General features: G+C 44.2%; 2 protein-coding genes across 3 annotated transcripts; one reads left to right on the forward strand and one right to left on the reverse strand.

Annotated features, from left to right (window-relative positions):
* Window positions 1-2204: 2204 nt before the first annotated feature.
* Window positions 2205-10780, reverse strand: PNPO (pyridoxamine 5'-phosphate oxidase). Its single transcript, XM_080977834.1, has 7 exons — window positions 10597-10780; window positions 9359-9483; window positions 9143-9242; window positions 8366-8419; window positions 7070-7198; window positions 5644-5714; window positions 2205-4905 (listed from the first exon to the last, which is right to left on the reverse strand). The coding sequence occupies exons 1-7, from the start codon at window positions 10720-10722 to the stop codon at window positions 4740-4742; spliced, it is 771 nt and encodes a 256-aa protein (XP_080833960.1). The 5' UTR covers window positions 10723-10780; the 3' UTR covers window positions 2205-4739.
* Window positions 10781-12511: 1731 nt separating this feature from the next.
* LOC308462109 (uncharacterized protein) lies at window positions 12512-19732 on the forward strand. Of its 2 annotated transcripts, none has more exons than XM_080979514.1 (5): window positions 12512-12609; window positions 14810-15083; window positions 17098-17421; window positions 17918-18079; window positions 19516-19732. In XM_080979514.1, the coding sequence occupies exons 2-5, from the start codon at window positions 14972-14974 to the stop codon at window positions 19635-19637; spliced, it is 720 nt and encodes a 239-aa protein (XP_080835640.1). In that variant the 5' UTR covers window positions 12512-12609; window positions 14810-14971; the 3' UTR covers window positions 19638-19732. The 2 variants fall into 2 exon arrangements, with proteins under 2 accessions (XP_080835640.1, XP_080835641.1); XM_080979515.1 differs by lacking the exon at window positions 12512-12609 and adding an exon at window positions 13867-13946.
* The last annotated feature ends 1418 nt before the right edge of the window (window positions 19733-21150 follow it).

A 21150-nucleotide genomic window follows, 5' to 3' on the forward strand; every position in this document is an offset into this window, starting at 1 on the left:
TTTCCTCTTTGCAAATACCTCACTGTGTAGGTTGAAGGAGAGGCCAAGAGTCCTGCAGTTCTGCTCCAGGGTCCCAGCTAAGCAGGAAGCAAAATTAAGAGGCCTCCTCGAAGGCCCACGGGCAAAGGATAATCATCTTTGTGGCACATTTTTACAGTGTACCAGGAACTTGTACAGTGTTCGCCTCATTATGACCTCAGCTCAACCCTGGGAGGTAGAGGTTAGGCCCAAGGTTGTCTGGCTCAGCAGTAATGTGATGTGAAGTCTCCTACAATCAAACCCAGCACAGATTTGAGCATCACATCACTACCCCTTTGCGATTTAATTGGATTCTATACAGCTCAAGTATCTCATTAGCAATGTACTTCAGAGACCACTGACTTTGGCTACACCTCTGTTCACAAAGTGGGCACATATTTATAATATATTTAACTGGGGGGGGGGGGGTCCAGGCACTACATTTTTTCAGGAAGGAGAAAGCAAGACATACATATCAGTGTCCCTTGTAGGTTTACTCAAGAGCAAACTTCATGTAGTTCAATGGGATTTACACCTAAATAAATGTGCCAATAGATGCAACACAACCCTCTGTCAGAAATATGCAGAATGGCCTGATTGGTCTCTTAAAAGACTAGTTATTACATTTATATCCCACCTTTCCTGCAAAGATCTCAATAGTTCTCCTCTCTCCCAATTTTATCTTTATAACAACCTTGTGAGGTAGGTTAGCCCGAGAAATGGTGACTGGCTGAAGGCCATCCAGTGAGCTTCAAGGCTGGGTGGGGATTTGAAGCCTAGTTCTCCAGGCCATAGTTAACAATGTTAAGCACAACACTACATCGATTCTCTTAAGATGTCATATCACTTTTTAGTAATAAAACATCCTACGTTTCTAAAACTTGATGCACTAAGGCTCAGATTTACTGGAACCCACACCTTCCAACTTGGGACCTCTTCCCTAATTCACAAATGCACAAGCGATCTGTGTGTGTCTGTGTGCATGGTTTCACACATGATCAGGGACGCTGTTCTCTTGTTTATTGCTTTGCGTGGTTCAGGATATGCTTCTGATCTCCAGGCACCGCAGTGACAACGTGAAGCCTCAGGCTAAGACAAGGAAAGTGAAAGTTCAGGAGGATTCCAGAAACGGGTGTTTCCAAAGGCAAGGCAGAAGGGGGCTCTCCCAGGCTTTAGGGAATCCCATCATCAAACGTGAACTGCTCTGGCAGATCTTAGCCCTCGATTAGCAAGCGAAGGAGCAATGACTGAAAAGGCAAATATGTGCCGGGAGCTGAGAGTGGGCAAAAGGTTATCAGGGATGCAGTTTCACTGGGAGGCAACCCAAGAATGAACAGAGAGCAAACCAATACTTGACTTGGGCTGCACACCAGAGAAAAGCCCATGCTAACTCCCCCTGGTGGAATGTAGAAGAACAGCATGCTTGGGGAGGGGGGGTAGATGACAAGGTAAAACCAGAAGAGAAATCCAGTATTTCCACTTTTCACCGGTTGTGCCTTATGTAATAAGGCCACAAACACTCGCAGGGGTTTCCCTTTGGAATTCCCTCCTTTCAGGCATTCGTCAGCTGAATCCAAACCTCTTTTACCAGTTCTCTTAAGAGTTTCTTTGGAGAAGTTTTTAAAGTTGCCAAGATTAAATTGCTTGCTTTTAGCCTGGGGTTAGTTTCAGCATATGATTTTCACCAACCGTAGGCAGTCATCACTTCAGAGTTGTGAAGCATTTACTCTTTAGCACTTTTTCTTCTCCTAAAGATGTACTGCAAGGCAACGGGTACAGATTTTCCCTCTGCGTTTACACCTCAAGTCTTTCTCATGAATGAGTATTGGTTTAGGATCAGTTTTCCTTCTCCTACAGTAGATGGGCTAACTTTCCAGGTTGATGAGCCACTTCTGCCCCTCACTAACTCAGCAAGGGCTTGAGACCCAATGGCTACCCTCACCTGGCTTAGGCAGCCAGCCAACTAGTCAACACAGTTTCCCAGGGTGTGGCCACTGCCGCACGTTGACAGTTCTAGGAGCCACAGGTGAGAGATGAGGGCAGGATGGGGACCAAAATTGGGGAAGCTACCCCAGAAGGAGCATGACATGTTCCCCACCACTTCTGGAGGCAGGAAAGAAGACACATACACTTTTTGTGGGAGGGAACAGGACAGAAGTTAATATTAATCCACATTCACCTTCAACTATCATTCACTAGGCTGAACTTTTATTGTCCAAATGTACATAGGCACAGACTCAAAAGTTGGTACACAGCAGCACTTATAGACGCTGGACTGCCCAGACAGAGCAACAACAGGAATTATCAAGACAATATCCAGTACTTTTAAGACTTTCACAAAGAACATTAACAGAGCACCACACACACACACACACACAACAAAGCACATCTCTGACCCATTAGGATCAGTGACTAATGTATTTACTATTGCACTTCCAGTTTCGTCTACGGAAGGACCACAAAGCGCATGTAAGTTGTCACACTGGGAGATAACACCTCAAGGCAGGAACAGGAGTTCCTCAAAATGAATGTTACTGAAACGGGGATTTCCTGCCTCTTTCCCACCATACAGCCATCTGCTATGGATTAGGGAGGCCTGGCAAGTGAAGTAGAAGGGCTGCAGTTGCAAAAGCTTGGTGGAAATCACCTCCCTCTTTAAATAAATGGAAGATCAACTTTGGACCCAAACTCTTTGATTGTCCCAGGGACTGTCAGTTAAGCATGGAATCTGATATCCAGGTCAGATTTCCACATCCCAAGTATCTCAGGCCTTTTTTGTTTTAAAGAGTTCCTAGCTTTTATAGATTGAAGGTCAGAAAATATGTGGGGGCAGTGAAATCAGAAGCAAAAAGGAAGGGAAGACAGAACATCCACCTGTCTTCCCCCCCATTAAGCCTTTCTAGTTCATGGGGACATAGGAAACTGCCTTATGCAAATTCAGATCATTAGCCCATCTTGCTCAGTACTGTCCACGCTGACTGAAAGCAGCTCTCTGCAATTTCAGCCGGACTGAATCTAGAATCTGCATGCAAAGTATGTGTTACCACAGCCCCACCCCTTTAAGATCCTGAACTTATAGTCCTTGCACACCCTTGGTTGTAATTTCACAAGCATCTAATAAGTGCTGGTCTATCCCCCTTCCACCACTCCCAGCCCTTGCACCAGAATCCACATATGTGTGCCTATGTTGTTTTACTGCATCTTCTGCACTGGGCACACTGGACTGGACGATTTGGGAGGTCTCTTCCAACTCCATCTTGGTTGCCCATTTAACAGACCTCCCAATTTTCATTTTTGTTGGTTTCAGAATCCGGGTCCCCTTCAACACAGAGCACAAGCCTCTTCTAATCATGCCTGATATAGTGAATTTATAGAAACTGAACTAAGCCTATCTGCTCCATTCTAATGCAGAACCACACAGATATATCTGCTAGCCACAGCATTAAACCAGTCTGAAAAAGTCAAGAAGTTGTTTTAAACTGCTTTTAATATTGTGTTCTAATGTTGTAACTTGCCCTGTGACCTTAGGCTGAAGGGCAGGTAATTAATAATCTCCCACCAGCACCTCAAAACTCTGGAAAGTATAGCATTAGGGGATTGAAAATCCCCAAGGTTTTATGCTTTGGGAGAAATGTTAGCTAAATGTGTGAATAGTTTAAAAATATGTAGCGCAGTCATACCCTGAACATAAATATTGTTACCTCCAGGGCCCAAATATATGAGATAAGCAACAGGAGATTAAACTTTTAGAAGACATCTGAAGGCAGCCCTGTACTGGGAAGTTTTGAATGTTTGATGTTTTATTATGTTTTTATATGTGTTGGAAGTAGCCCAGAATGGTTGTGGCAACCCAGCCAGATGGGCGGGGTGTAAATAATAAAATTATTATTATTATTATTATTATTATTATTATTATTTGGCAGGTACCTTTTAACAGGGCTCAGAGATCCATGAGGGCCTCACCCAGGTTGCAACCCAATTACAAGGAAAATTACTGAGGCTAAATAAAGTGCAGACCATGCTTGAGGATATATGTATGCCAACTTATTTCCCTGTTTCCTATGCATCTGTTGTCCAGATCTCGTGAGATTGCTAGTCAAACAGGCAACATCCTGAAACAGTGGCTTGCTGGGTCAGGTCCTTCTCTAGATCAGAATAAATGCTTGCACAGTTCAAGTAGAACATGCAGTTTGAGAGACGGAGAGATTTGTGCTTCCTTAATGTGACATAGTCTCAAAAATGACCATGCTTAGTGCATATGCAAGAGCGAGATTGCTGGTGGAATGGACAAACACACAAAATAATCAAGGACACTGATCTCAGGGATTGTAGGAACCAGTGCTGCTAGCGGGCCCCAAAATAAAAAAGAACAATTTCAAAATTAAAACAGAATGGTTGGGATTGTGCTTTCTGTGTAGGAGGAAGCCCATGCTACATGTTTGCACTGCCCTTCTCCGCAAGAATGTTTAGGCTGCTTCAACCTGCCTTTCTTCCAATGGTTTACACAGAGATTACCACCACTTTATCCTCACCAGTACCTTGTAAGGTAGGCTAGGCTGAGAGTTAGCAGCTGATTGAACAGCACTGCAAGGATTTCAATTCCAGGTCTCCCCAGTCTATGACTTTGTCCAGCGGTTCTTTGGGTGCTCTGTCTGAGAGGCAAGTGGGGGAACAAAGAATTTGGCACTTAAAAAAGAGAGAGGGTGAACTCTAAAAGCTTCTCAAGGAGACAGCCTCTCGTAGATCCAGTTGTCCTCTCCTCTGTGGGTCATAGGTTTCAAGGGTGCACTGCTGTCTTGGAGGTACCGGAAAACAATGCGGTCATGCAAACGGTTTGTCTGGCCCTGCCAGAACTCTATGACTTTTGGTTTCAAGATGTAGCCTCCCCTGGAGGGGATAAAAGAGAGAGAGAGAGATAAAAAGACTGAAAGAAAGAACCCTTAAACAACAAAGCACCAACTCGCCAATTGGTAATAGGGCTGTGAGAGCTATATAAACAAACCTCATGGGGTGCGGAAATAAATCAAGAGGTTTAGCTACTCTCTAATCCCTGCTGTATGTAGAGGGATGTGGGTGGCGCTGTGGGTTAAAACCACAGAGCCTAGGACTTGCTGATCAGAAGGTTGGCGGTTCGAATCCCTGCGACGGGGTGAGCTCCTGTTGCTCGGTCCCTGCTCCTGCCCACCTAGCAGTTCGAAAGCACGTCAAATTGCAAGTAGATAAATAGGTACCGCTCTGGCGGGAAGGTAAACGGCGTTTCCGTGCGCTGCTCTGGTTTGCCAGAAGTGGCTTAGTCATGCTGGCCACATGACCCGGAAGCTGTACGCCGGCTCCCTTGGCCAATAAAGCGAGATGAGCGCCACAACCCCAGAGTCGGCCACGACTGGACCTAATGGTCAGGGGTCCCTTTACCTTTACTAATCCCTGCTGTGGTGTTTGCCACAACACCACAATCCTCAATTTCCTTTGGCTTGAGTTTATTCCAACCAGCCCAATCCACCACTGTAAAAAAGATCACAAGTTTCTGAAAACAACGTCCTGGATCTATGGCTGATAACAACTGAGAGAGGGGGAACAATATACAGAAAACCAAACGGCCAGAATGCACACCGAGGCCTGACTCACCAATATGCTGGCTTAGGCACCTTAGCCTCTCGGTACACCTCTTCCAGCTCGGCATTTTTCTTCCTTAAATACTAACAAAAAGAGGAAAAGGGCTGTGAAGCTTTTCGTCAAAAGGAAACTACCTGGGAGCTTGGTAATAACTCCAATCTACTAGGTGATTTGGGGATATAGAGAGGCTTGCGGATAATCTGCACTTTGTAAGGATGGCTAACGAGCATGTCGTAAGCTGAAAACTGGAGGGAAGGGATGCCAAGGGACAATAATGGGTGGTGTTAGGACTAGACTATTAATTTATTTAAAAGTTTCAATAGAAAAAGTATAATGAGAACGATTGGAAGCTTTTCACAGAAGACATTATTGGATAAGAAATGATGTTGCATAAATATCTGATACTTTTAATTGTTATTTTCATTTTCTTGTTACTTTTAAACTTTTAGTACTTTTTGATGTAGAGAATTCTTTTTCTTTCTTTTTTCTTTTCCTTTTTTTCTTTTCTGTGCCTGGATGGGTGTTGTACTCCATTGTACTTACCTTTATTGTTAGATTGTATTTTAAACCAATAAAGATGTATTTATTACAAATTTATTTAAAAGTTTTATATCCCACCTTCCAGCCAAATGATCTGCAAGGTAAACTGTAATGATATATGCCAGGAATCCACAACATGTGGATTCTAAGGAACTGCCACGGCCACCAAAAAAAACCCCATTTCACAGAAGAAAGGCTGGTGATGCTCAGACACTCCCCCCCCAAAGAAACTCAAACACCTATACCCCCATACCTATTACAGACAAATCTAAAGGTTATTTGTGTTAAAAATGGCTGTTAAGAACTCAAGCTCAACTACAATAAGTCGTAACACACTGGATATCTACTGTAGCAGAGTTGGGGAACCTTTCTAGCCCATCTCCCGCACCAAATCTGAGCTGCCCATTTGTGAATTGCCTGAGCTTTTTTGACTGCAGGGGTCTTTGGAAGCTGCTCTTAAAGCATGGCTTGCACAGCGCTTTGCACAGGGGGTATAGAGGTACTGCCATCAGAGAGCCTTCTGGCCGAGCCCTACCATTATCCAACATCATATGAAATATCAGCTGAAATGGCCCGGCAAGTCAAATGATGAAGCCCAGGGGCCAGACATTCCCCACCCCTGTACTACAGAATGCCTATGTTGTGGAGGAGCTTTCAACTTTTGTGCAGAACCATGTTTGCAATTGTTCTTCAATATCCCTGATGACAAGCAGTCCACCTTGAGAACCCTCTATGTTAAGGAAGTTTTGATACCCGTTTACAGATTAATATTCTTGTTACCACGTCTGACAATGTACACCCAGGCTCTCCAGCTTATCATGAAAAGGCATATTTCAACACTTTCCCCACCCCCAACGCTGGTTCAAGAAAGGGCAGCCCCAACCCTGCAGCTCCTCACCTCTCTGTCCGCAATCACCGTGCTTTGACGACTCACTACAGCCCCGATCTGGCTGCTCTTTGGACGCGTATAGAAGTATTTCTCCGATTCCTCCTCAGAAAGCTTCTCTACAGGGCCCTCAATCCGTACCTGCAAGCAATTCAGTTCAAAGCATGTGAAGCACAAGACCAGAGTGAGGATGTGCTAGTAAGGGGGCTTTGCTGTGCAGTTCAAATCATAGTTACCCCAAGCTCCTCTCCAATATGGTGGAATTAACTGAGAAAAGAGAAGGGGGTGGAGACGGAAAACTTAATTTTTAAAACTTAATTGGACAATTCCAACTCTTCTGATTTGCTTGTTTTCTGTGTGAAGTACTGCTCAAAAAAAGTCTCTTCTCCTTCCACCTACTTAATCTTGCATAGGCAAACACTCCCTCTTACTTCTTAAACCCATCAAATTGCCAAGTTAAAAACAGGCTCATTCCAAACTTTCCCATTCCACGTCATTTTTTTGGTCTATTGTCCATGAAACCAAATATGATGAATTAAAAGTTATTTTCTCCCACTCTACACCTCTGGATGCCTGTGGCCCAGATGTGGCCCATGGCCTCGTTCCATCTAGCATGTTGCTTCTTGCCTTGCAGTGGCGGGAACAGCTGTCTATCATTAGATCTTGAGGGAGGAGGAACAGTAAGCTCACACCCCACAGACTCTATGGCCTCTCTATGGACACAGAGAGGGAAAGCACACGGCTTCTAGTCTCTATGGGAGTCTTTCCCATGGCCACATTTTAAGGTGCCCTGCTTGTGTTGGTGGCTCTCTGAGCTGGGAAAGGGAGCTGAAAGACAGTAAGGAGGAGGTGGCTGAAAGAACAAGACACACGGCAATGAATAGCAGTTTCTGGTTCCAAAATGCAGACTTGCTACAAACCAGAGAGGATAACTACAGTACTCCCTCCGAGCTGTTCCAAAGGGATGATTTCATTTTCACGAGATACAAGAAGAGCTGAAGCAAACTCAAGTACCGACACTTCAGTCCCTTCCATACTTGAGATCAGAGTTCAGCATCTTCCACAGAACAGGCCAAAGAGGAAGAGCCTCCAGCTGCAGCAAGATCATGCCCTTGTCCATCTGCTCAAGACCTGGCTACATACAGTAAGACTCAGCACATATAAGCAGCAACTGGGAAAATGAAAAGGAGCAGCCAGGACAAAAGTTCACCAAAGCGCCTCTTACCATGTCACCCACCCCATGTATTACAGAGGTTTCCAGTTTGACTACAGGACTTCTTTTCAGTAGATGCAGAGAAGACAGTTTACCTGGCGATTGAGGGGCTCCCAGTAGAAGACCATTGAAGCAAATGGGTTTGAATCCTGCAAATGGTGAGAAAAGCAACAGTGAAAAGAAAGTTGCCGTGTCCGCTGACTAAGGCTGTGTACATATAATATATTCAGAGCATGTGACTTCCCACAAAGAATCATGGGAACTGTAGTTTGTGGGGAATTGTAGCTGTGTGAAAGGTAGTGTTCCCTGCATTATTTGGGGGTGGGGGAAAGTGCTTTAAACATATGGTGTCTACACAGGGACACCTGGATTCCCTAAGCTAGAAGGCAAGGATAATATGGAAGGAGGTTCTTAGACTGAAGAGTTTTTTGTCGTACTTTTTTTTCAGTCAGCTTCTCTCTCTGCTCCTTGCTGCTTGAATTGTCTATTTGCAGAAGGAAGAGGAATTTGTACTCATAACCCTTTGGCTGGCCCAGTTTAGCTCAGGGTCACCTGTTGCTGAGCCGGCAAAAACTGAGACGCCATAGATAGCTTCTATGAGACTTCCAGTTCCCCCTCAGTAGCTTGCATAGGTGCTTATGTATGTTCCCACAGCAAAATGGAAGCAGAATAGGCAAATATTTGCAACTTTCCTAACTTTGCATAATTGATATTGGTCACAAAATGTAGATATCCTAAAGGATTGTTGCTGTTTCACTTAAAAAATAAGAAGCCTGGATTCAAAGTGTCAGCTCCACAGAAGTAAATCTGAGGTGCCAGTTTACAAAGGTTCAACTTTTCTCCGATAATCTTTCTGTACAAGTAGCACTCACCAGCTCTCTTCCTTTCCGGCTCTCATGGTTAGTGAAGAAGCGAAAGCCTTCCTGACTAAACCCCTTCAAAAGCAGCATCCGAGCAGAAGGCCGTCCATCTCTGGGAAGAGATAAACACAGCTTGTAGATAGGGAAATATTTCTTCTCTACTTTGGCCCCGGGTCCCCCAAACCCATAAAGCAACAAGAATACAAGCCATCAGGCAATGATTCCTACCTAGTACAGGTGGCTAAGCACATGGCATTGACTTCCCCAATAGATGGGCACTTCATAGCTTCTTCAAACCATACAGAGAACTGCTTAATAGGGTTAAGGGAGGTCAGATGTTTCTCCTCAAAGGCCTGGGATGGGAACAAAAAACACCCACATTTTTAGCAGGTGGCTACACCGTTTGACGCCAGTTCTTCTCCCCTTTCAGTCACACATCTATCACTTCTCATTTCCAAAATGTGGTCAGTGTGTCATATCCTACTGCTTCTCCACCACCTATTGTGTTATTGTAAACTCACCAACCCTTTCCATTTCCCCTTCCCTCCTTTTGATATTCCCCAATTGTTCCATCATCCTCCCAGCCTTCATGGTTCCATAATCATCACCTGACCCTTTCCTCCAAACCTGCCTGCATCTATCAATTGACACACCCACCCAAGCTTTTGGACCCAGTCCCATAGTGCTCAGTTTGAAGCAAAAGCTCTCTACCTTGTCTCTTAATATATGCTTTGGATGCCTTGGGTGGGTTCCAGCCTAAATTAGATGTGAAGCCATGACTAATGTAAGCCCCAGTGATTTCAAAGGGATTCTAAATGCAATTTCAATTTGATCTAATCTCTTGTTCACAGCTTCAAACATCAAGGAGATTCTATTATTAGTTTACTTGCAAATTTAGTGAGAAGGAAAAGGAAAGATGAAAGAAAATTGAAAAAATAAAGAGAGAGAAGAGGAAAAAATAGAAACGGCAAATAATAATATGCCAATAATGATAGACTACAATGCAGGTAGGTAAAGTAACCATCAGTATACAAATTTAAACGTAAACCCTTTAGATGTCCACATAGACATCCACCTGAAATTGACGCCTATATGAAATATGTTAAATCTATTTGAAATACGTTAGATCAAATACAAACTGGGTAGTGAGGCCCTCAGACCATTATGTAATAGATAGTGGGCATCTATTTTTCCACAACTCTCTTATACCTCCAGCATCTGTTTGTGTTAAGACAAGTGAGCGTCTCTATATATGCTCAGCCACTCTGTATATGCTCAGAAACAACACCTTTATTACTACGCTACGATTCTTTTCGGATCGAAAGGCAAACTGCGAGGCTAAGCGCTGGCCCGAGAAACGCCGCGCACTCTGCACAAGCTCAGAGGCACTCAGTCCTTCAGCATTCCCTGGCCCCGAAACGCTGCAGTGCAAAAACACGTTCTGGGGTTTAATGCTGCTCCCTCACCTCATCGTCCCCCCTGTAGTCTTTCCGAAGGTGCGTCAGATCCATGGCACGAGACGATTTCCCCGCTTGGCTTGAACCACGAAACCCCAAAGGACGCGACCCCAGGCGAACCGCGCGGCTCAACATCAAAAGATCCTTTGCCCCCTTGCAGTGCGCACGCGCGGAAAAGAGCGACGCGGGCGGAAGCAGCTCGCGTCTTCTCCGCTAACCTCAGAGGCCGGGAGGAAACGAGGTCTCAAGCGCCCAATCAGAAACGAAGCAAGAGCCCACCTTTTCCTTTTCCCCGCCCTTCTTCGACCACAGCAAATCAAGAGCGCGAAACGACAAAGTTACCACCAATCAGAAGGTAGAAGGCGGTCCCTCGTAAACCAATGGCAAGCGACTTGCCTCTAGCATCGCGAAGGGTCTGTGTACAGGGGAAACGCGCCCGTAAGTTCGCGAGTGTACACAGTTCTTCGCTCCCACCTTCTGCTTATGAAGTTGTTTCGGCTGAGAAATAAGTGACAGGCCTGGGCTTTGAAAGCACATTCCAAATGCGTTTTGTCTCTCAAAGTATTCTGGACCCTGTAGTTTACACTTCACAGAATTACAGTTCCCAGCAACCCTTAAACTACAGTTCCCATAATTCTTTGAGGGGGGAAATCTGCTTCGAATGTGCTTAAAAGGCACAGTGCATAGTGTACGCAGTTTCAACCCCCTACTGAGCAGCGTGTTCTACCCAGACTATTCGCAAATGGTGGCAACAAAGACAAGGGCTTCTTGCTCCTCCTGAGATCTTATTTATTTCCCAACTTTTCTTCAAGGAGCTCTGCCGTAGATCCCTCTCCTCCACTTTTAGCACCTTAATTAACCTCTTAGGCTAGGCTAAGAGACAATGGGCTTCATGGCCAAGTGAGGATTTGATTGATCATCAAAAAAAATTAGATGCCAGTAAGGTCCAATGGCAGCAGAAATGTCACATCAAGGGCAGTAGATTCATACATGCACCCACAACCCACAAATACATGGGGTTTTGCCCAAAGAGTAGTGAGCTCACCCCAAGATGTATAACTGAAAGATCATTTTCTATATTTTTCAGTAACACATATAGATTTGTGGGCAACTAACACCTGCAAGGAGCAATGCCTAAATGCCTTCCACATGCGGCATGGCAGGAAGATTTTGGGCATCACATGGCATTGCAGAATCTCAAAGATGTGCTCTCCAAAGCCCCATTCCCCGTATGTTGGCATTTGTGTCTCAGCAAGGTCTATGCTTGGCCATGTCCACAGAATGGAAGATTGCAGGATCTCCAAGGGTGTGTTGCATGGGGAGCTGGCTTCAGTCTGCAGATGTGATATGAATGCTGGCAACATTAACTCTGCCGTGTGGGAATCCCTTGCAGGCAATCCCAGTAGCTGGAGACAGACACTCAGGTCCTGTATCCACATTGGCCAGAGGAGGAATGACAGCTGGGAGGAACACAGAGAGAAGAAATGCCATGGTGCTTCTGCAACAGCACAGCACAACCAGACACCTTTATCTGCCCCAGCTGGAACAAAACATGTCTCTCCTGTATTGGTCTCTCTACAGACACAGCAGGCACTGTAACTCTCCAACAGTTTGACTTCAGCCCTGAAGGTGCACTCTTCCATTTTCTTCTGAGACAGATGGATGCCAGCCAACACAGCACAGCTGCTGCTTTTGGGCTGTTCTAAATCCCTATGTGCATTGCCAGAAGTGACATTTAAAATGGCATTTGCAGGATATGTGGTGGTGACATCCTGCATAAGCCCTATATACACAAACAAACTCTGCTATGTGTAGCAGGCACATGGGCAAATTTTGCCTGAATGAAAAGCAAAAATATGCATAACGAACTGAATGAATTAGAAACCATAGCACCTGTGTTCATATTAAGAGTAACAATGCCCCTGGCTGACCCAGGTTGCTAAGGTAACAGTGACATGACCTTCATTGTGACACCTCCCTCTGCTGGCCCACCTATTAGATGACCAGAGGTCCTCTATGAGAGTAAGTGTTTGATGCTTTTCTCTTTCATTTTGTTAACATTTCCATAATTGTTATATTTTTAGTCTGACTTGATTATAAATGAATAGGACTGGAAACCTGCTTTTGGTGCTTTTGACCTAGATGAGACGAGACTTCCTAATTGCATAGAGGGACTTGTCACCAGCTGCTGTTACTAAACTCTCCAAAGATTGGAACTCCTATTTCTCTTCTTAACCAAGTGCCGGACATGAGTGGAACTGCTGGGAGAGGGAGGGTGAAATATAGAAAACACAGAATCCTCTAGAAATTGCAGGCAATGTGAAATGATAGGTTATTTGGGTGTGCTTAGAATCATCCTTTGGGATGCGGGTGGCGCTGTGGGTAAAACCTCAGTGCCTAGGACTTGCTGATCATATGGTCGGCGGTTCAAATCCCCATGGCGGGGTGAGCTCCCATTGTTCGGTCCCAGCTCCTGCCCACCTAGCAGTTCGAAAGCACTCTTAAGTGCAAGTAAATAAATAGGTACCACTTTATAGCGGGAAGGTAAACGGCGTTTCCGTGTGCTGCGCTGGTGCTGGCTCGCCAGCTGCAGCTTCGTCACACTGGCCACGTGACCCGGAAGTGTCTTCGGACGGCGCCAGCTCACGGCCTCTAGAGTGAGATGAGCATGCAACCCTAGAGTCGGACACGACTGGCCCGTACGAGCAGGGGTACCTTTACTTTTACCTTAGAATCATCTGCACCGTTCAGTAAGAAGTGATGTACATGAATACCTAACATATCAATGTTAGGTCGTGTGTGCTCCCAATTTGGTAAGATGCTGGGCAGTAAATTTGTTAAATCTTAAAATGCTTCTCTTTTCTAGACATTGCTCTTGTGACAATGAAGCATTCTGTAAACTCTTCCTGGAGAAAGCGAGGGAGGGACAGAGACAGAAAAACACACTCACACACTTGAGGTGTAGCTAGGATTTGTTAGTGATTTCTGGGTCTATTGCTCTTTAAGGCTTGTTCAAAGCTATTCTAGGGGGGACCCTTCTCAGCACTGAAAGAATTAATTCCAAAAGATTATAACTGGAACCAGTTTAAATGCTTCAACTAAAACGGCTTGCCTTTTCCTTTGTGGGGACCTTCAAAGCTCCAGCAGGCGATATTGAGGAAAAAGGATTTTGATTGCATATTATACATTTCCATAAATTGCTTCCACCTGTGCTTAGAAATATAATTCCAAAGGAAAAGAAAGAAATATAATTCCCTCTATTTCCAATGTTCAGGCCGTGAGTGCAGTTCCTCATGTAACCAAAATGGCACCATCTGCGCACAAGAGAAATGTATCAGCAGGCTTGGAACAACTCCAAGGTTTGCCAAAATATAAAAAAAAAAATAGGAAAAACCCCATTGTGTAGGAAAACTTGGGGAGGAGGGGTAATGAGGACTGATCATGCCCAGAGGCCATGAAATGCTGACTAGAAACGGGTGGGTGGGGGAAAACTATGGGGAAGGGGAATGGAATAGTGTGGAATGATTGAAATCCTGTTGATTTGTCAAACTCTGATGCTGCCCAGCCGGAGTTAGGATGGTGCCCTAATATATGAATCAACCCAAGCCCTTAGATCAGCAGCGCAGCCCTGTTTGTGGTCCCACCAAAGGATGTGGCCTGTCAAATGGGCATCCAGGGCAGGGCCTTCTCTGTGGTGGCTCTGCAGTTATGATCTTCCCTCCCTTGAAGGCAAAAATGGTTAAGACTCTGATGGGTTTCCAGCACATGCTGAAGGCTCCCTTGTTTTCCCAAGCCTTTGGAAGCCATGTTGAGATTTATTTTTCATCCTCTAGTCTTTTTTAGTATTTTTCACCAATTACTTTGTTTTACTGTGGGTTTTCTTTTTAAAAAAAGGGTTTCTGTAAATCTTATTATGTTTGCTTTACGTAAACTGCTTTGAGCTCATGGCCTGATGCAAAGCAGCATAGAAAAACTCTTAAGGGTTGCATTCAACTACGCTGTACTCAGACTAGACCCAATGACACAAACCAACGTTACTCACCTTCATGAACTTCAGTGGGTCTAAGATGATTAGGACTAGGGCTGGAGACAGACCTAAATAAATAGAGAAGTAAATATCTAGAAACACTACATACTACAAAGGCTCCATGTGGGCAGATAGGGAAGGAAGGAAGACTGCAAACCCTCATTTCTCACTTTCTTCTCCCACTCTGTTCTCTAGGCTGGAAAAGCTGCGGATCCCCATTCAAAAGAGGAATGCCAACATTGACGCAGCAGAAGAGGGATACCAGGCAATAGCCTCTGAACCAGAGGGCCTGGAAGGTTTCCTTTCTGCCAAGATAAAAAGGAGGATGTTTCTACGGAGGATGGGGAACAGCTAAAAATGGCCTGGAGCTGCTGCAAAGATAATGTCACGGCCCCCATGCCTACCTCCACGCCTATGCGGCTGGAAGTACCAACGGCAGTCCCCAGAAACAAGAACCGAGAAGTCCTAAGTACAAACAACTATCCCCTTCCTCACTGCTGTAGAAGTGAAACCCCTGTGTTTCCAGCACACTCAACCCAGAATGCTCTGATAGCCCAGCACAATTCACATATCAGTTGTTTGCCCCATGGGACTCTGGCAGTAGCAGTTAGTGGGGTGACAGCATTTACCTGACCTCCCATCACTGATATCACCGCAGCTTACCGGGAGGGGAAAAGGGTTGTGAGGTCAGTCAGCTGCAAACGTACTGGCGGGAGTGCTGGATTGGCTCCACCAATGTGCTTATGTTGTGCTCTCTCCCTCCCAGCCAGTCACCTCTCTCCCTCCCAGTAAGCTGCCGTGGCTGCTTGTGGAGCATACGCAACACAGGACTGTCCAGGTGACATGGCTCAGAAGTCAGAACCCTGGGGGCTGGGGAAGACTTGGATGCAGGGCCCATCCTCTGAAAGACCTTCAGAAGCCACTACCCCACTGGAGATTTTCAGCAGAGGGGTTCCCCAGGAGTTAATGAAGCCTTCACCTCCACAACCTGAGGAGATAGCCCTGACCTGTCCTCCAAGCCTCAGGATATGTCCTCAGAACCCTCAGCAGTACAGAAAGACACCTCTCTGTGGCCTAGGGAAAGCAGAAAGTTGCTCAGCTCTGTCAGAGCCAGGACCTGAGGAACAAACCATGGCTCCCTTAAGCACCGACAGTTTCCCGTGGAGTTGGGAGCATCCAAGTCTTTAGCAGCCTTTCTCAACCTGTGGGTCCCCAGATGTTGTTGGACTACAACTCCCATCATCCCTAGCTAGCAAAGCCAGAGCTCAGGGATGATGGGAGTTGTAGTCCAACAACATCTGGGGACCCACAGGTTGAGAACCGCTGCTTTAAAGCCTCCAGCCCATTTACCCTGCATCCAGTGTGCTGCTGGTTTGCGAAGCAGCGTGCACACGTCACATCAGTCACAATCTCTCCTATCATTTCTTATGAAACACGGTTTTTTGAAGCGTTTCCCCCTCAAACCAGCTTTTCTCCAAATTTAGAAAAAGAACCACCCATTTGCATTGTAAACTGGAAATGTGTCCACAGCCTCAGTTAGCTTACTACCACTGTCTTGCATACAGCCTGACTCAATCCAGCTCCACTGTGAGCTGACCTTGGTCCTATTTCCCCCCTGCAAGTTCTAGCCAGGAACAGCAGTTTGCTCCAGGCAGTCTGTGCAGGAGTTTATTCTTGGGATGCTGCTGCTGCTGCTGCTGCTGCTTCTGCTGCTAACAATGATGCCCTGCCTATCTGGCTGGGTTTCTCCAGCCACTCTGGGCAGCTTCCAGCACATATAAAAATGTAATAGAACGTAATAGAACACAGTGGAGACAGTAGTGTGGAACAACCTTCTCTCCTCATCTGTTTTCGTAGGTGTGCAAAGAGGCCTGTCTATAGCAGGCAGGCTTCAGGCTGGTGGCAACTGAAGCTTGCTCTAAATTTGGAAGAATCAAGGCTGATATTTTTTGATATTGTGGAACAGTAGAAGCAGGGTTCCTCTCTGTGACTGGGCACACGCTATACCTTTAAAGAGCAATCAGATAATTATGGGCGCCATAATTTACAAACCACAGTCCCCATAATTCTTTGAAGGAGGGAGAATGCACTTGAAGGGTACTTGAAATATATAGTGTGCATCCAGACTCTGTCTGGGAGTAGCCATCTTACTGTGTCCACATGATTTACTTGTGGGAAGTGGCTGAGAAGCCCAGTTGGCTGGATCAGATGTGTCATGTGGAACAAGATGCAAAATAAAGCTCTTGCCTTAGATAGCTGTTTATCCAGCATAGCACTTTTGCACGTTGCAAACTTCTTTGAGAATACAGCTGCCCTCCCTCTGCCACCCATGGCTCTGTGGTGATGTGTTGGGTTGAGTAATGGAGAAACAATTTTCCTCCAAACCCTTCTATGCACGTGGGGTGGTTTAACTGAGGGCAGCTTCTTACAGTCGTACCTGGCCAGGTGGGCAATTTATTCAGGCATGTTTGCTGTTTTGGTAGTTGCTTATATACTGGAGCACGAGGAGGATGACGACGATGAAGAGGAAGAGCAAAAGCAAAAGCAAAAGAAAGAATCAGAAAAAGAGCGAGAACAAGAGCAAAGAAAAGTACAAGAACAAGAACAAGAACAAGAACAACGAAGGGTACAAGAACTAGAAGTAAAAAGAGTACAAGAACAAGAAGCAAAAAGAGTACAAGAACAAGAAGCAAAAAGAGTACAAGAACAGGAAGCAAAAAGAGTACAAGAACAGGAAGCAAAAAAATTTCAAGAACCACAAAAAATACAGGAACAAGACAAAACACGGCGGCCATCAAAAGGTCAAGGTTGGTGCATAAAACCAAGAAAATACTTATCAGTTTAAGAAAAGTATATTATAACCTTCCAACTTCTGCCCGCCCAATACTTGTTCCAAGTGTAGAATGCACAGTGTCTTGTGTCAATATGTGTCTAAAGATTCCCTTAGAACTATACAGGGTACACTGTATATAGTATGCCACTCCCAGCTTGCAACAAAAAGGGCAACCCAGCTAGTCTTGTCTCTCTCCCAGTACATATGGTATTGTCCACAGTGAGTCAGTGAATATGTTCCAATCGGTGTGTCCTTTACGCATTAGAGCTTTTCTTTGGGCTACAGCACACACCTCCTCTTGCAATAAACAACTGCTACTCAGCTAGTCTTGTACCCCACTTAAATATTATCCACAATGATCGAATAGATTCCAAGCTCTCTGTTGATACATATCAAGAGATTTCGACAAAGCAAGGAGACTATCATGTTACTAACACCCCCCTTTCCTTCCCCCACCCCACCCCTGGAAGATGATGATATTGAAAGGCCCTGCACCTCCAAAGATGCATCTGATGGGATGGAGGCAGAGACGCAAACCAATCCACGCTATTTCCCTAAATCACCAAAAAAGATCACATTGGATGAGATCCTGCTTGGAATGCAGAAGATCGAGTTCACCATCAGTAACACATGTAAGTCAGGAGGACCTTTCATTTTTATGGAATGGGATTTGATTAAGCAGTAGAGGGTGTGTAACTGTCAAGAGCATATTGATATTGAAGTTGCAAAGGGAGATGGGGGGGGGGGGGCTTTGGCTACACCCACTGCTGTCTCTGCCCTTCCCCACTGCTGGTGTGCTCCCAAGGTTACCCCCAAGGGAATGCAACACTAAACAGAAAAAAAGCTTCCTCGCTTCTTTGCACCCTGCTATAATTCCTGTTTTTTTACTTCTGTATCATTCTTGCCACTACAGGTAACTCGCATTTGACACTTTTTTTACTTACGTGGTTGCATGTAATAAAAAATTTAAGGTCTTAAACAGTGGTACCTTGGGTTACATACGCTTCAGGTTACATATGCTTCAGGTTACAGACTCCGTTAACCCAGAAATAGTACCTTGGGCTAAGAACTTTGTTTCAGGATAAGAACAGAAATCGTGCCCCGGCGGCAGCAGGAGGCCCCATTAGCTAAAGTGGTGCTTCAGGTTAAGAACAGTTTCAGATTAAGAATGGACCTCCAGAACGAATTAAGTACTTAACCCGAGGTACCACTGTATATATAATAAATGTTCATAAATGTACCAACCAAGCACGTACATAGATCAGCACAAGAAGACCGACCTGAAACCATTCTGACTCCTAAACTGACCAAATGTTTTCTCTGCAAGGAGGGAGGGGGTGAGGGAACCTTCCCATTGTCTCAGGAATTGGGTAATCACCATCTCAAAGGAATGGCCAGACTACCAGGAAAGGCAATCAGATAAGGCATTATTGATAACCTGGCACACAGGAAAAACAACAACATTCAAATTTCTGCTGTAGACCGCCTTTTCTGTGATGTAGGTATGATGTTTGTCGGGGGTGGTCTTGGGTTACACCCCTTCTGTGATGCATGTGTGATGTATGGCGGGGTGGTCTTGAGCTCCAGAGAAGGCAATTTAAAATGTCTATATGAGGGCAGGCACCCCTTTATTCTGGGTCCGCCTCCTTTCTCCTGCATGTGAGGGAAGCACCCTGTTGCAACATTTTAATAAAGATCAGGCTTACTAGCTGCTTTGCTTCTCAATATTCTCTGGTTGGCCTCTGCTATTTTCTCCTACTGATGGAGAACGTACAAAGGACTCTATAAGGGCTCTTGTGTCCCCCATAAGGGAGTAAGGGCAGATTTTGTTTACAACAGCAGATTTGCAATTTGTGGGGGAGATAAATAGATGGAGAGTGGAGGAAACCCAGGGGTGTAGATTCAGGAGTTTGTGGCTTTTACACATATTTGTGTATACACGTGGACCCCCATAACTTAACCTTCCTATAAGATGTGAGTTACCTGTATTTGAAACCAGTTGTTACAGAGTGTGTGTTGAAGCAATAGTTGTTCTGGCCCAGTCAAAAATCATGCTGTTTCATTGCAGTGAGAGACTTTGAGCAGCGCCTTTCCCGCTTGGAGCAGATCGTTTTGAAAATGAGGAATGCGTGGATCCACCACAGAACTTGCCATCTAGAGGGTCTGGAATATGACGATGAACAGGATTAATATTTTTTTCCTCTCCTGATTTTATTGGTTTTGTAGATTTGCAAATCGACATCCTTCCCCCATCCAATAAAAAATATTTATTTGGGAATCAATAAGTTGTTTAATCTTCTAATCAAGACATGGCTAATTAAGACATATCTGTGTTTTCTGGTTATGTTTTAACACTTTGTGTTAAACAACCTTTACAATTATTTTTCAAAATGGAGACTTGATCATAATAAAAAGTTGACCATTATGGACTATCATTGGCAGGGCGGATAAAAATAAGTGGTTTTTTTTAAATAAAATAAATCAGATTTTTTTTTATTTAAATCAGATTTTAAAAAAAATTAAATTGGATTTTAAAAATAAAATGCTTTTGGAGGAAAAAAATTCTAAAGATATTTTTCTATTGAAGTTACATTATAGTCCAAAGGCTATTCATCAGGAAATAAGGATTTGTTTTAATGTGTGCTAAAACTCAGTCTAAATTTTCTTTTAAATTGTTTAATCACATCAGTTAACAAACATGGATAGATATGCTATAATGCTATTGTTTTAATTAAATAAATTGTTTAAATTGTTATTAAGGAAATTATTATTTTTCACCTTCCAATAAAGTACAGCAGAAAAGTTGTCCAAATAGAGTTAACTTATGAAACCTCACAATAATTTCAAAATTATCTGTCTATGTATTTCTAATAGTATAACCAAATCAGTAATTTTTGATATAACTGTGAAAACTACTCTGAAAATTTATTATTCCAAAAATGAAACCTTCATCTGGTTGTACATATTAAGATTATACCAGCAAGAATGAGTCTTTCTGTAAAAAAAATGATTTAAATCAAGTCTTACTAACTAGTGATTTAAATCAAGTCGTACTGACTAGTGATTTAAATCGTGATTTATATCAATTTGATTTAAATCAAATCTACCCTGATCATTGGTAATAATTGTTGTGTATTGAGTCAAAGGATTTTATATCTGTATTATTATTGTCTGTATTTGCATTAGGGTAAAGTAACTGCCTTTTGGTTCCAGAGGGTACAGCTACTATTGGTTCATTTAAGCTGCTGTATTTGGATCCTCTGTCTTATTGGTTCCCTCCAAAAGGCAGGACTGTGATTGCGTGATATTGTTCCCTCCAAAATGTATCCTTTCTTGCTAGTTCCCTGTCCCTATAAATGTAGCTTTCCTCTCCCCAGTCTTCAGTCTGGTTGCTTTAATAAAGAAGTGTTACTAGAGACTGTCTCCAGCATGTTATATCAGGAGAGCTGAAATCACAAACCCCACATCACAACAATAATAATAAGCAAAACACCACCCTGTTATGGGCTTTCATTGGTCTGTACCTTTGCCACATGGTCTGACTTCAAACCACACAGGTAAAGGAAAACATTTAGGACGGTAACCTTGCTTTAATTCAAGGCTTGTCCCCATGGGTGGGCATCTGTGGAGGACCCACACCCTAGCAGGGGCTGACTGACCTGATCTCCCTGGATGTGCTTCTCTGCTTCGTCAGGCATCCTAC

Source organism: Podarcis pityusensis (genome assembly GCF_964106645.2).
Source record: "Podarcis pityusensis genome assembly, chromosome: 13".
Classification (NCBI taxonomy): Eukaryota; Metazoa; Chordata; class Lepidosauria; order Squamata; family Lacertidae; genus Podarcis; species Podarcis pityusensis.

Bases quoted from the DNA above. Each gene is read 5' to 3' on its own strand.
- LOC308462109 (XM_080979514.1), top strand. From the start codon at position 14,972: ATGGCCTGGAGCTGCTGCAAAGATAATGTCACGGCCCCCATGCCTACC. The intron at 17,422-17,917 runs GTTGGTGCATAA...CACCCCTGGAAG, and splicing joins GCGGCCATCAAAAGGTCAAG to ATGATGATATTGAAAGGCCC. The intron at 18,080-19,515 runs GTAAGTCAGGAG...GTTTCATTGCAG, and splicing joins GTTCACCATCAGTAACACAT to TGAGAGACTTTGAGCAGCGC.
- PNPO (XM_080977834.1), bottom strand. From the start codon at position 10,722: ATGTTGAGCCGCGCGGTTCGCCTGGGGTCGCGTCCTTTGGGGTTTCGT. The intron at 9,484-10,596 runs GTGAGGGAGCAG...TTCCCATCCCAG, and splicing joins ACTACAGGGGGGACGATGAG to GCCTTTGAGGAGAAACATCT. The intron at 9,243-9,358 runs GTAGGAATCATT...ATCTCTTCCCAG, and splicing joins TGCTTAGCCACCTGTACTAG to AGATGGACGGCCTTCTGCTC.